The sequence below is a fragment of the Sapajus apella genome, unplaced genomic scaffold (assembly GCF_009761245.1).
Source record: "Sapajus apella isolate SASKATOON/1434 unplaced genomic scaffold, GSC_monkey_1.0 scaffold20, whole genome shotgun sequence".
Taxonomy (NCBI): domain Eukaryota; kingdom Metazoa; phylum Chordata; class Mammalia; order Primates; family Cebidae; genus Sapajus; species Sapajus apella.
The window spans coordinates 10,638,656-10,649,372 of NW_022436960.1; the positions used below are offsets into that span (position 1 = coordinate 10,638,656).

At 55.0% G+C, this 10,717-nt stretch overlaps 1 protein-coding gene across 3 annotated transcripts in view; it reads right to left on the reverse strand.

The window, feature by feature from the left end:
- Positions 1-367: 367 nt before the first annotated feature.
- RIN3 (Ras and Rab interactor 3) overlaps positions 368-10,717 on the reverse strand; it is a 173,767-nt gene continuing 163,417 nt past the window's right edge. For 2 of the 3 annotated variants that reach the window (XM_032287593.1, XM_032287595.1), the window contains 2 exons: positions 4,209-4,372; positions 368-1,447 (listed from right to left, as the gene is read on the reverse strand). In XM_032287593.1, the coding sequence (XP_032143484.1) occupies positions 1,109-1,447; positions 4,209-4,372 (503 nt within the window). In that variant the 3' untranslated portion in view covers positions 368-1,108. The remainder of the gene's footprint in view (positions 1,448-4,208; positions 4,373-10,717) is intronic. The other variant, XM_032287594.1, reaches the window with a different exon arrangement.

Genomic DNA, 10,717 nt, shown 5'->3' on the forward strand with positions numbered 1-10,717 from the left:
GTCTCAAAAAACAAAAAAACAAAACAAACAAAAACAAAAAACAAAACAAAAAATGAGGAGGATGTATAGGAGATAGAAGGTGACGAGGCGAAGACTACAGGGAATGGAATCCCTGCGAGAGGTGACAGACGGTTCTGATCCTGAGCTGGGGATGATGGGAATCAAGGATGGTCGGAGGCAGAAGACCACCGGGCTTAGGGGCAGACAGAGGCCAGGGTCCCGAGGGTGCTCAGAGTATGCAACAGGCTCTGGCAGAGGACAGGATCCCCATGGCAAAGGGGTTTTCTGAAGCCACCTGGGAAGGGGGTGAGGCTGTGAATGGGGGGCTGGCTGTGCAGAGCTCCAGCGCCTTCGGGAAAGGAGATGCCATTTTCAAAAGGGCTTTTATTAAATTCTCCCCACACGATGGCTCCTGCAATCGGCCACGGCTCCGGGGCGTGCTGCAGGGAAAGGCCCTGTCAGTTTTCCCTGAGGCGGGGCTGGGCTTGTCCGTGGGTCCCTGGAGCTGGTCTTGCTTGGCGCTCCGGCATGTGTCTGGCGACTTCCGACGGGGCGCAGAACGACCAGGTCTCGGGGCGCTGGGAGCTAAGGGCAGGCTCTGGGGCAGGGGTGAGGGTCTCAACACGCATCCTACGGTACTCCTGAGATGCTGGGTCCACCCTGAGGGCACGTGGAGCAGCTGTGGCCGGCGCCGCTTCCTCGGCCAGTCCTGGGAAACTAAGCTCGGGCCCTTCCTTGCAAAGACCGAGGATGGCGTGGGCGTGGGGGGACTCAGGGGAAATGGCCGGAGGGGCTGCGTGTGAAGAGGGCGGGTTTGTTGGCGGCCGCGGCCCGGGGCGCCTCTCTCTTCTCTGAGCCTCGGTTTCCCTTTCCGTCTAATGAAGAACACGGCCTCTCAGTGTCTCAGTGCTGTGACCTGCCCTCAGGGATGGCCTTGGCCGTGCGTCCTGACATTTTCACAACTGTCCTACGACGTTGGCCTGGGCACGTCGTGGAAAGCCCCGTGTCCCTGTGTTGCGTGGGCGTCGCTGTCGGGGGTGTGCGGCCAGAGGTGCGCCTGGGGGTGACGGGGGAGCGCCCCGAGCCCCCGGCCCCGCCTGCGTCGCCCTCACAGGAAGTTGGGCTCCCGCACCACCAGGCAGGGCGGGCTCCCGCCACCGCCACCGCCGCCGCCGCCGCCGCCGCCGTCCAGGGGGCGGTAGACGAAGTGGAAGTCGCGCTTGGGCTCGCAGCGCAGCAGGTAGCCCTTGATGCGGTGCGGCAGCGCGTCGTCCGCCAGCTGGAAGCAGCGCCCGTCCACCAGCACGAACAGCCGGTGCGCCTGCGGCCGCGCCACCGCGAACTTCTCCGCGCACTGCACGCACAGCGCCTGGGCCGGGGTGTCCGCCCGCGACGCCAGCGTTCGCGCCTGCTGCTCAGGCTCCAGGTACGACACGCAGATGAAGTCCTGCGGAGACACGCGGAGCCTGCGGTCACGGCGGGGCCCTGTCTCCCCAGGCGGCCTCGGCCGGGCCCCCAGCCCTCTCCCGGCCCAGGCCCCTCCCTGGATGGACAGCGGGTGACGGCGCCCAGCGGGCGGGGAGTCCGGCACCTGCGCCATACCTGGCCGTGCCGTGAGCCTGCGGGGGACCCGCCCCCCTTCCCTGCCTCGCCTCCCAGCTGGGCAGACAGTTCTGGGGATGAATTAAGGGGCGTCTCGGAGACCCTGCAATGAGGAGCGCCCCCTGGCTGCCGGTCCACAGGCTTCCCACCGTTCGTTCATTCATTCATTCATTCCCTCCCTCCCTCCTTCCAGGTAATTCCCCGGCAACCCAGGCGCAATGCTGGGCACAGAGGGCAGCACAGATAAGGGATGTGCGAGCCGGCCCAGGCATCCCACAGTGCGGGCGGGCGGCACAGACCAGCCCCTTAGGGCTGCAAGGGCCCCGGGGCTCGGAGGAGCTGCGCAGGCAGGGCGCAATCGGGTGGGTAGGGCCCAGCCTGAGCCGGGCGGGCAGGGGGCAGGGCGAGGCGACGCCTGCGGCTGGGGCTGGGTAGTCGCAGCACCCGCAGGGCGCTCGCCAGCCGTCCTCCACCCTTAGGGCCCCCACCCCACACCTGCGGGCTTTGAATCCGCTCCCACTGCCTGTGTGGCCTTGGTTCCTCGAGCCTTGGCTGTGAAATGGGGACAGCGACCGCCTCCCAGGAGTGAGTGAGCAGACGCGGGAAGCTCCGGCGCGGAGCGGCCTCCGCCTCCCCCGGGCTCTGGGCTGCAGGAAGTGACACTGCGTGCGGGGCTGCCCCCTCGTGGCTCGCTTGGGAACAGCAGGCCTGCGCCGGGAGCGGCTGAAGATCTCGGCTTGGTGGAGAACCTGATGGCCACTGCTGGCGAGGGCTTAGGAGGGGCAGGGATCCTGTCAAGAGCTTCATGGGCACCACCCATTTTTCTTTCAGGACGGGAAAAGCCCGGCCCATTCCCTCTTAGTGGCTGCCTTAGGGCTCCCTGTCCTCCATTAGGCCTCCCAGGGTCCTATCCACCTGCTTGTGACTGTCCAGCTCTGGGCTTTCCTCCCCAGGGAAGGATGCCCACCCCTCAAGGCATGGGGTGCAGAGGAGGCACTGGGAGGGGGCAGAGGGTGGTGCCCTTCCCAGATCCCAGATGTGGTGCTGAGGGGGACCCCTCCCAAGCTTCCATCTCCCCAACAGCAGGTGGTCAATTTCACCCATGCTCTGCCTGGCTCAGCATCAGGAACTCCTAGGGTGGAGTCAGGAAGTACGGGCCCAGGCCAGGCATGGACCAAGAGTGTCCATGTCCCCACAGTCCATGGGGGGCCAGTGTGTTGGGAGGGGATGGGAACAAAGGTGTACTGGAGCTGGTGGCTCACACTGGCTGGGGAGAGCTGACTGCACACACTTCATTCCAGTTCCACATTCAGTGATGCCAAGTTGAAATTGGCCATGGAGTATTCACACCATGGAAATGGACAGATGCTAAAATCAGAGCTTTTGTTTTTTCCCCAGTCAGTTATTAAATTGATTAGCCATAGTCAGCCTGTTTGGACAGGAAAACTGAGTCCCAGAGTGGGGCAGGGATTGCTGAGTACAGCAAGCTTGTACAGGGCCAAGTCCAGAGCTCAAGCCTCCTGCTTCCCAGGCCTGTGCTCTGCTTATTACAGATGCACCATCTTGAAAGCCAGGAGTGGGGCTCAGGACTGGTGTGCTCTGGGTGTCAGAGGAGTGAGTCTGCATAGCTGCTTGCAGCTCTGGATATGCCTGGCTCAGTGGTCCAACTCCTTCCTTTTTTCATTTTCATACATCCAGTCCCACTCTGTCCCAGGCCCTGGGCTTGGGGTCCCTGAGCCATGTGAACCATGGGCTGTGCCTTCCCAGAGGTGACAGCTTCATATTCAGAGGATGATAGGACGTGATATGTGCTGTAAAGGGGGAGGCTGCCGGAAGCCCAGAGGAGGGGACCCCACCAAGCCTGTGGGAAGAGTGTGTGTGTGTGTATCAGGGAAGGCTTCTCAGAGGAGGGGCATTGGGGAAACTGAGTTGTCTTAAAGGATGGGCAGTGATGGCCAGTGAAGAAGGGGAGATTGGCCAGTTAGGGCAGAGGCTGAGAAGCCAGTGAACTGGGCTGGGCATGTTGGGGACCTGGGGACACCCGGATTTGATGCAGCCTGGGGCTGGGTGGGGCAGTGAAGTTGAGGAGGGGCAGGACTGGTTTGAATAGTGAGTCTGTATAGAGAGAGGTGTGGGGAGGGGTGGGCTGCCGGGCTGCTGGGGAGTACAGAGACCCTTGGCAGCTGCTACATTTGTCCAGTGACTAAGGGATGGGGCTGTAGATCAGACTGTGGGCTACTTAAAGGCAGGGACTGGGACAAAAAGTCCACATCTCCAGCCCTGGCAGGGTGCTGGGCCATAGGAGGCGCTAAGGAATGATGGGTACACGTGTCTCATTCCTCCCGCAGCCTTCCTGCCTGCCCAGCGAGAACACCAATGCCTGCTGATACGTTTCTAGGCGCACCCAAGTCCTGGACACACAGTGGCAGCAGGGGTTGGGGGCCCTTCCTTTGGTGTGGGGAGCCTCACTGCTCCCTAAGGCAGGGCTGGGCAGCTGGAGCAGCCAGGCGATGTCACGGCTCCTGAGCCAGTGGGCAGCAGGGATGGTGTCTGGGACAAGGTCCCACCGGGCCCCTCCCACTCCCGGTCCCAGCTGTCACTGTCACCTGCACGGAGGAGCGGGAGGCCCGGGCCTTGTTGAGCGTGCGCCGGCGCTCCCAGCGGTGGATGGAGTCCTGCACCTCCATGCTCAGCTGCCGGGTCACCGTGATCTTGTCGTAGTTCTTGATGTGCTCCAGGGCCCCGTAGGTGGTGGTCAGGTAGTAGGAACCTGCGTGGACAAGGGTGTGGAACCCGAGGTAGGACCGCCTCCGCCCACCAGAGACAAGGAGCTTGGCCTGCCCCACCCACCTCCTCCAAGCCCCGCCCACCACCGCTGCCAGCGGCACACCTGCAATGCGTCACCTGCTTCAACAGCTGAGCTCCACCCACGCCACCATCCAGCCTCCGCAAGCTTCCTAGACTTCAGCCCTGAGCTGCCTGGGCCTTGCTGAAAACTTTTCATTGGCTCCCCTTGGGGATGGAACTCTTGCTTATTTTAAAAATGATTTTCAAAACATTTACAAATTTAAAGGATACACAAGAAACAGAAATGGGAATACCTTCAGTGTGGGGAAAGGGGTGGGCGGGAGACAGAGTGGGCAGCAGACGTCTCACTGTGTGTCACATATAGATGGGCTCTCAGTTACAACGATTTGTTCCACTTAACGCTTTTTGACTTCATGATGGTGTGAAAGCGATATGCATCCAGTACAAACCATACTTCCAGGACCCACACAACCAACCTGTTTTTTACTTTCAGTACAGTATTCAATAAATTACATAAGATATTCAACACTTTATTATAAAATAAGCTTTGCATGATTTTTTTTTTTTTTTTTTTTTTTTTTTTTGAGACTAGGTCTGGCTCTGTTGCTCTGTTTCCTGGGCTGGAGTGCCGTGGTGAGATCTCAGCTCACTGCAACCTCTGCCTCCCAGGTTCAAGTGATTCTCCTGCCTCAGCATCCCGAGTGCCTGGGATTACAGGCACATGCCACCATGCCCAGCTAATTTTTGTATTTTTAGTAAAGACAGGGTTTCATCATGATGGCCAGGCTGGTCCTGAATGCCTGACCTCAGGTGATCTGCCTGCCTCTGCCTCCCAAAGTGCTGGGATTATAGGCATGAGCCACCATGCTCCACCTGTGTGAATGATTTTTGACACACACACAATAGGCTTTTTGATGATTTTGCCCAACTGTAGGCTAATGTAACTGTTCTGAGAACGTTTAAGGTAGGCTAGGCTAGGCTAAGCTATGATGTTCAGTAGGTTAGGTAAATTCAGTGCATTTCAACTTAAGATATTTTCAATTTACGATGGCTTTATTAGGATACAAACTCATTATAAATTAAGGAACTTTGACATGCTTTAGAATTTTGAGCCATGTGAATGTATTATCTATTCTAAAAATAATTTTTAAAAAGATGGAGAGGAAATTTTAATTATGGTTATACTATTACATGTAATTTTTAAAGATTGTAAATAAGTATAAATTTTGAATCATTCATTTATCCATTTCTTAAGTTAATTCACACATAGCTCACTGCAGCCTCCAACTCCTGGGCTCAAGTGATTGCGGGCTAATTTTTAAATTTTCTGTAGAGAAGGGGTCTTGCTATGTTGCCCAGGCTGGTTTTAAACTTCTGGCCTCAGGTGATCCTCCTGCCTTGGCTTCACACATATTCTTAATACATAGTGTTTCCTAAAGTAATTTAAGCTTTGAGATTCTTCAGACTGCAAAATTTTCATAAAGTTTTAAGATAAAAGGCACTATTTTACACGATGCTTACAAGTTCATTCTCTTGAGCTTGTTTGGGACTTTGGTTAAAGGTTTGAGAAATACTAACTTTGTTAAGCCCCCTCATTTTAGAGCGAGAAAACTGAATCCCAGAGAGGGAAGGTGACTTGGCCAAGGTCATAGAGAGATCAAGGGCCCCGAGGAGGGGGAGGGGACCCTGGACATCCTGCTCTCTCTGGTCTCCAGTGCTGCCCACCCTCCATGATGCTTCCTTGGGCTTTCCCCACACTGGAGAGCCCTTTCTGCCCAGCCTTTCCAGGGCCAGGATGATGATTTTTTTCTTTTAGATGGAATTTTGCTCTTGTTGCCCAGGCTGGAGTGCAATGGCACGATCCCGCCTCACCACAACCTCCGCCTCCATCAAGCGATTCTCCTGCCTCAACCTCCTGAGTAGCTGGGATTACAGGCGTGTACCAGCATGCTTGGCTAACTTTTTGTATTTTTAGTAGAAATGGGGTTTCACCATGTTGGTCGGGTTGGTCTCAAACTCCTAATCTCAAGTGATCCACCCGCCTTGGCCTCCCAAAGTGCTGGGATTACAGGTGTGAGCCACCGTGCCTGGCTAGGATGATGATTTTTTTGACATGAGACAGATTCTACTAGTGTCCCACTCAAATCATGTCCACCCCTTCTACCTAACTGAACTGTGCTTTTATTTGGGGAAGGAACATCAACTGAAATGCTCACTTCCCAGACTCACTTGCAGCTTGTAGAGGCAGGAGACTCTGCTGTGGCCCCTTAGATGTAAGTGGAAGACTGGGTGGGGCTTCCAGGAGAGCCTTTGAAAGAGGCAGACTTAGTGGATGTATCCCTTTGGGTTTTTGCCTGTCCCCCTTCCTTCTGCCTGGAACCCAGAGGCATTGCTGGGGGCACTGCAGCTGTCTTCTGATCAGAGGTGACAGGCACAAAGCCAAAGCCCACAAGCTAAGGAAAAATGGCAACAGCTGGGCCCATGGTTCCCTGGATACAAACGGCCATCCTTACCAGGTGCTTAGCCTGGACTTCTTGATGCAAGAGACAACTTCCTTGCTCTGATTTAAACCACTATTAGTTACTTTTGTGGGTTACATGGAGCCCAAAGCATTCCTAACTGTTGTACTGGGTGAAGCTGGCCCACACATCTCTACCAATTCTACAGCCAATATAGGACAAGTTCACACCCTGGTCCAGTAGGTGGCAGGGCGTGGGGGTGGGGGTAAGATAAAAGGGTTTATGGCCATGGGATCACCCACCCTTTCATAGCAGCGTAGGAAAGAGATGGCCGGGTGTGGTAGCTCATGCCTGTAATCTCAGCACTTTGGGAGGCTGAGGTGGGCAGATCACTGCCTACACAATGAAACCCCACCTCTACCAAAAATACAAAAGTTAGCTGGGCAAGGTGCCAGTAATCCCAGCTACTCTGGAGGCTGAGACAGGATAATTGCTTGAACCTGGGAGGTGGAGGTTGCAGTGAGACAAGATTGCACTACTGAACTCCAGCCTGAAGTGAGATTCCATCTCAAAATAAATAAATAAATAAATAAATAAATAAGATAATGAAAAATAAAAGAGAGACATTTTTGGAAAAAACTAAATGTAAAGCTACCATGGAGCTTGGCGTGGTGTCCCTAATGAGAGAAGAACCACTGAGCCACTTATGTATCTCCCTTTTGAGTTGTTTAAAGCCCCACCAGGCCAGAAAGCCGGCTCTGGCGCCCCTGCCCTTGCTGTCCCGACTCTACATCCTCTACCTGGCATCTCTCGTCCTGTTTCCTGTCTGGCTTATGTCTCCCTGGCTGGCAATGGAAGAGGTGAGTGCAGTGTGCTGTCTGTCAACCTTCAGTTTTGGAGTCAGAGAGCAGGGTCTAGGTCTCTGCCCCGTAGCAGCTGGCCCTGTAATCTTAGGCGAGCTAATGTCCTCTCTATGCCTCAGTTTCCTCATCTGCAAATGCCATAAAGCTGTGAGAAGGGAAGGAGTATGTGTAAAGTCGAGGGCTTCGGAGTATGTGAATAACGTATGGTGGCTATGAGGCCTCAGGGAGGGGCTCTGGGGCATCTCACAGCCCTGCAGCGGCACTCCTGCCTGCTCCAGCCCAGCTTCTTCCTGGGGCCTCCCTCTCTGCCAACTTCCCTCTTGGACTTGCGGCCATGAAATGTCTGCCAGGACCACTAGGTGGCAGGCGGCCCCACCGTGAGTTTTGGAGCAGGGTGTTCTCCCTGGAGCGAAGGGAAAAACCCACTGCCCCTTGAAAGATACCAGCTGGGCATGGCCAGCTGTCAGGCAGACTAAGGGGGGGCGCTGGGAACACAAGAGATAGGCTAGGAAGGGGGTGGGGGCCCCAGCAAGCTGGCACTCAGGCCCTCCCTTGCACAAGTCCCTGATCTCTCCTGCCCCACATGCCTACTGTAAGGAAAGTGGGACCCCGTGGCTCATCCTGTGCTAAACTGCAGCATGTGGAACAGGCTGAGAGAATCTGAAGGTCCCCAGCTGCACAGAATCTGACTGGAAGGCTTTCTGTTGAACAGAGAATGGCTTGCTCACCTGAACTATGAAACACAGAAAGGCAGGGCCCAGCTCCATCCCTCATCCTGCCTCATGTGCTAAGGTCTGAATGTTTAGGTCCCCCTACCCTCAAATCCTATTTTGAAATCCTAACCTCCTATGTGATGGTGTTAGGAGGTGTTAGGGGGCCTTTGGGAGGTCATTAGGTCATGAGGGTGGAGCCCTCATAAATGGGATTAGTGCCCTTATAAAAGAAGTACCAGCCAGGTGACGTGGCTTGCATTGTAATCCAAGCACTTTGGGAGGCTGAGGCAGGCAGATCACTTGAGGTCAGGAGTTCAAGACCAGCCTGGCCAACATGGTGAAACCCCATCTCTACTAAAAATACAAAAATTAGCCAGGTGTGGTGGCACAGGTCTGTAATCCCAGCTACTTCAGAGACCAAGAATTGCTTAAACCTAGGAGGTGGAGGTTGCAGTGAGCCAAGATCACATCATTGCACTCTAGCCTGTGTGACAGACCGGGACGCTATCTCAAAAAAAAAAAAAAAGAAAAAAAGAAAAAAAAAAAAAGTACCAGAGAGCTGCGTTGTCCCTTCCACCATGTGAAGATACAACAAGAACCCACCATCTATGAACCAGAATGTGGGGTTCTCACCAGACACTGAGTCTGCTGGTGCCCCGATCTCAGACTTCCCAGCCTCCAGAACTGTGAGAAATAATTCCCATGATTCTAAAACCATCCAGTTTATAGTATTTTGTTAAGCATCCCTAACAAACTAACACCCAGCCACCTCTGTAGAATACTAGAGTGTCCAGACAGTGTGAAAACTGCCAGTCTAGCCCAGTGTCTTCACTTTTCCAAGACAGAGAGGGTAGGTGCCTTGCCCAGGGTGTGCAGCCAGTTGGAGGCAGAACGGGGTCCCAAATCCAGCCTCCAAAGTGCTCTTTTCACTCCACTTTGTGTTAGTTCTCTTAGGTTCTAGCAGCTTAAGTTCCCAGGATTCTGGGGATTCTGGGAACCCCCACCTCCCACCCTAAGCATCTCTGAGCTCTGTGGGGCCTCAGTCCCCCTCCTCACCTGTACTGCAGAGGTTGAGGTGATCAGGTACCTCTGCATCACCACCCCACTAAGCCAGAAGGGCTAAGCCGGGGAAACTCAGAGACACCACCTCACCCCTGCCCCTCTGCCCTGGGGCCCAGATCCACGAAGATGAAGGTTCCAAGCTGTTGAAAGGTGGAAGCCCCTGTGCTAGCTGGAGAGCCTTAAGATCATCTTGGTGCCAGAGGCAAACACCTTCGAGGCAGGCTGTCCTAGGTGCTGTGACCTCCCATACCCTGGCTATTGAAGTAGGGCAGAGAGAGGTGCAGGGAGGAACCCATGCCACTCACCCCACCTGCTGGTGTGCACAGTGTGGTGTGGGTTTGTCCTCCGGCCCTTGGAGCTGCCATGGGCAAGGTCTGATACTGCTGTGGTCAGACAGGGCTGCCAGCAGTGTGCCCTCTGCCCTCCCTATGGTGCCAGAGGTGGGGTGGGGGGCTCTGCCCCAAGTCTGATAAAAGGGCTGGATGCAGGGCATTCAGGCAGCCTTGGTCAGGATCTAGGAACTTTTTAGACCTTTATGAACTTTTTTTGTACTTTGGCTTGTCCCCCAAATACTTAAAGTAGCCCAGAACTGACATGCTCTCCGGCCTCAAGAACTTCTTTCTCACCCAAATCCCCTAGGCTGGGAACAGGAAGAAGGATCCCAGGAGGCCATGGCGGGATTGGGGTGGGGGGTGGCAAATCCATAGGAGAGGGATGCTGGCCCAAGGATGTCCCTGCCCTTTTCCTGCTCAGCCACTATGCCTGTGGTTCCTCTGTGTGCATGCTGAGAGCTTCCCTTCCTTGGGGAAACCAAGGAAGAAGGCCCATGAAGGCCCGAGGAGGTAGAAGTCCCAAAATATGGGGTGCAGAATAAGGCATTCATTCATTCATTCACACAAGGCTATCAGCCTTGTCTTGTCCTACACCACGGCCCACGTGTCTGGCATGGATGAATGGGTGGGTGGATGAGTGGAGGGGTAGATAGGTAAGTGGATGGGTAGATGAATAGATGATGGACAAGAGGGTGGGTGATTGGGTAGGTGGGTGGATGGGTAGATGAATATGTGGATGGGTGGGTGAGTGAATATGTGGAAGGGTGGGTGGATAGGTATATGGGTGGATGTGTGAAAGTGGATGTGTGGGTGGGTGAATATGTGGATGGGCAGGTGGGTGGACAGATGAGTAGATGGATGGATGGTGTGGATGGATG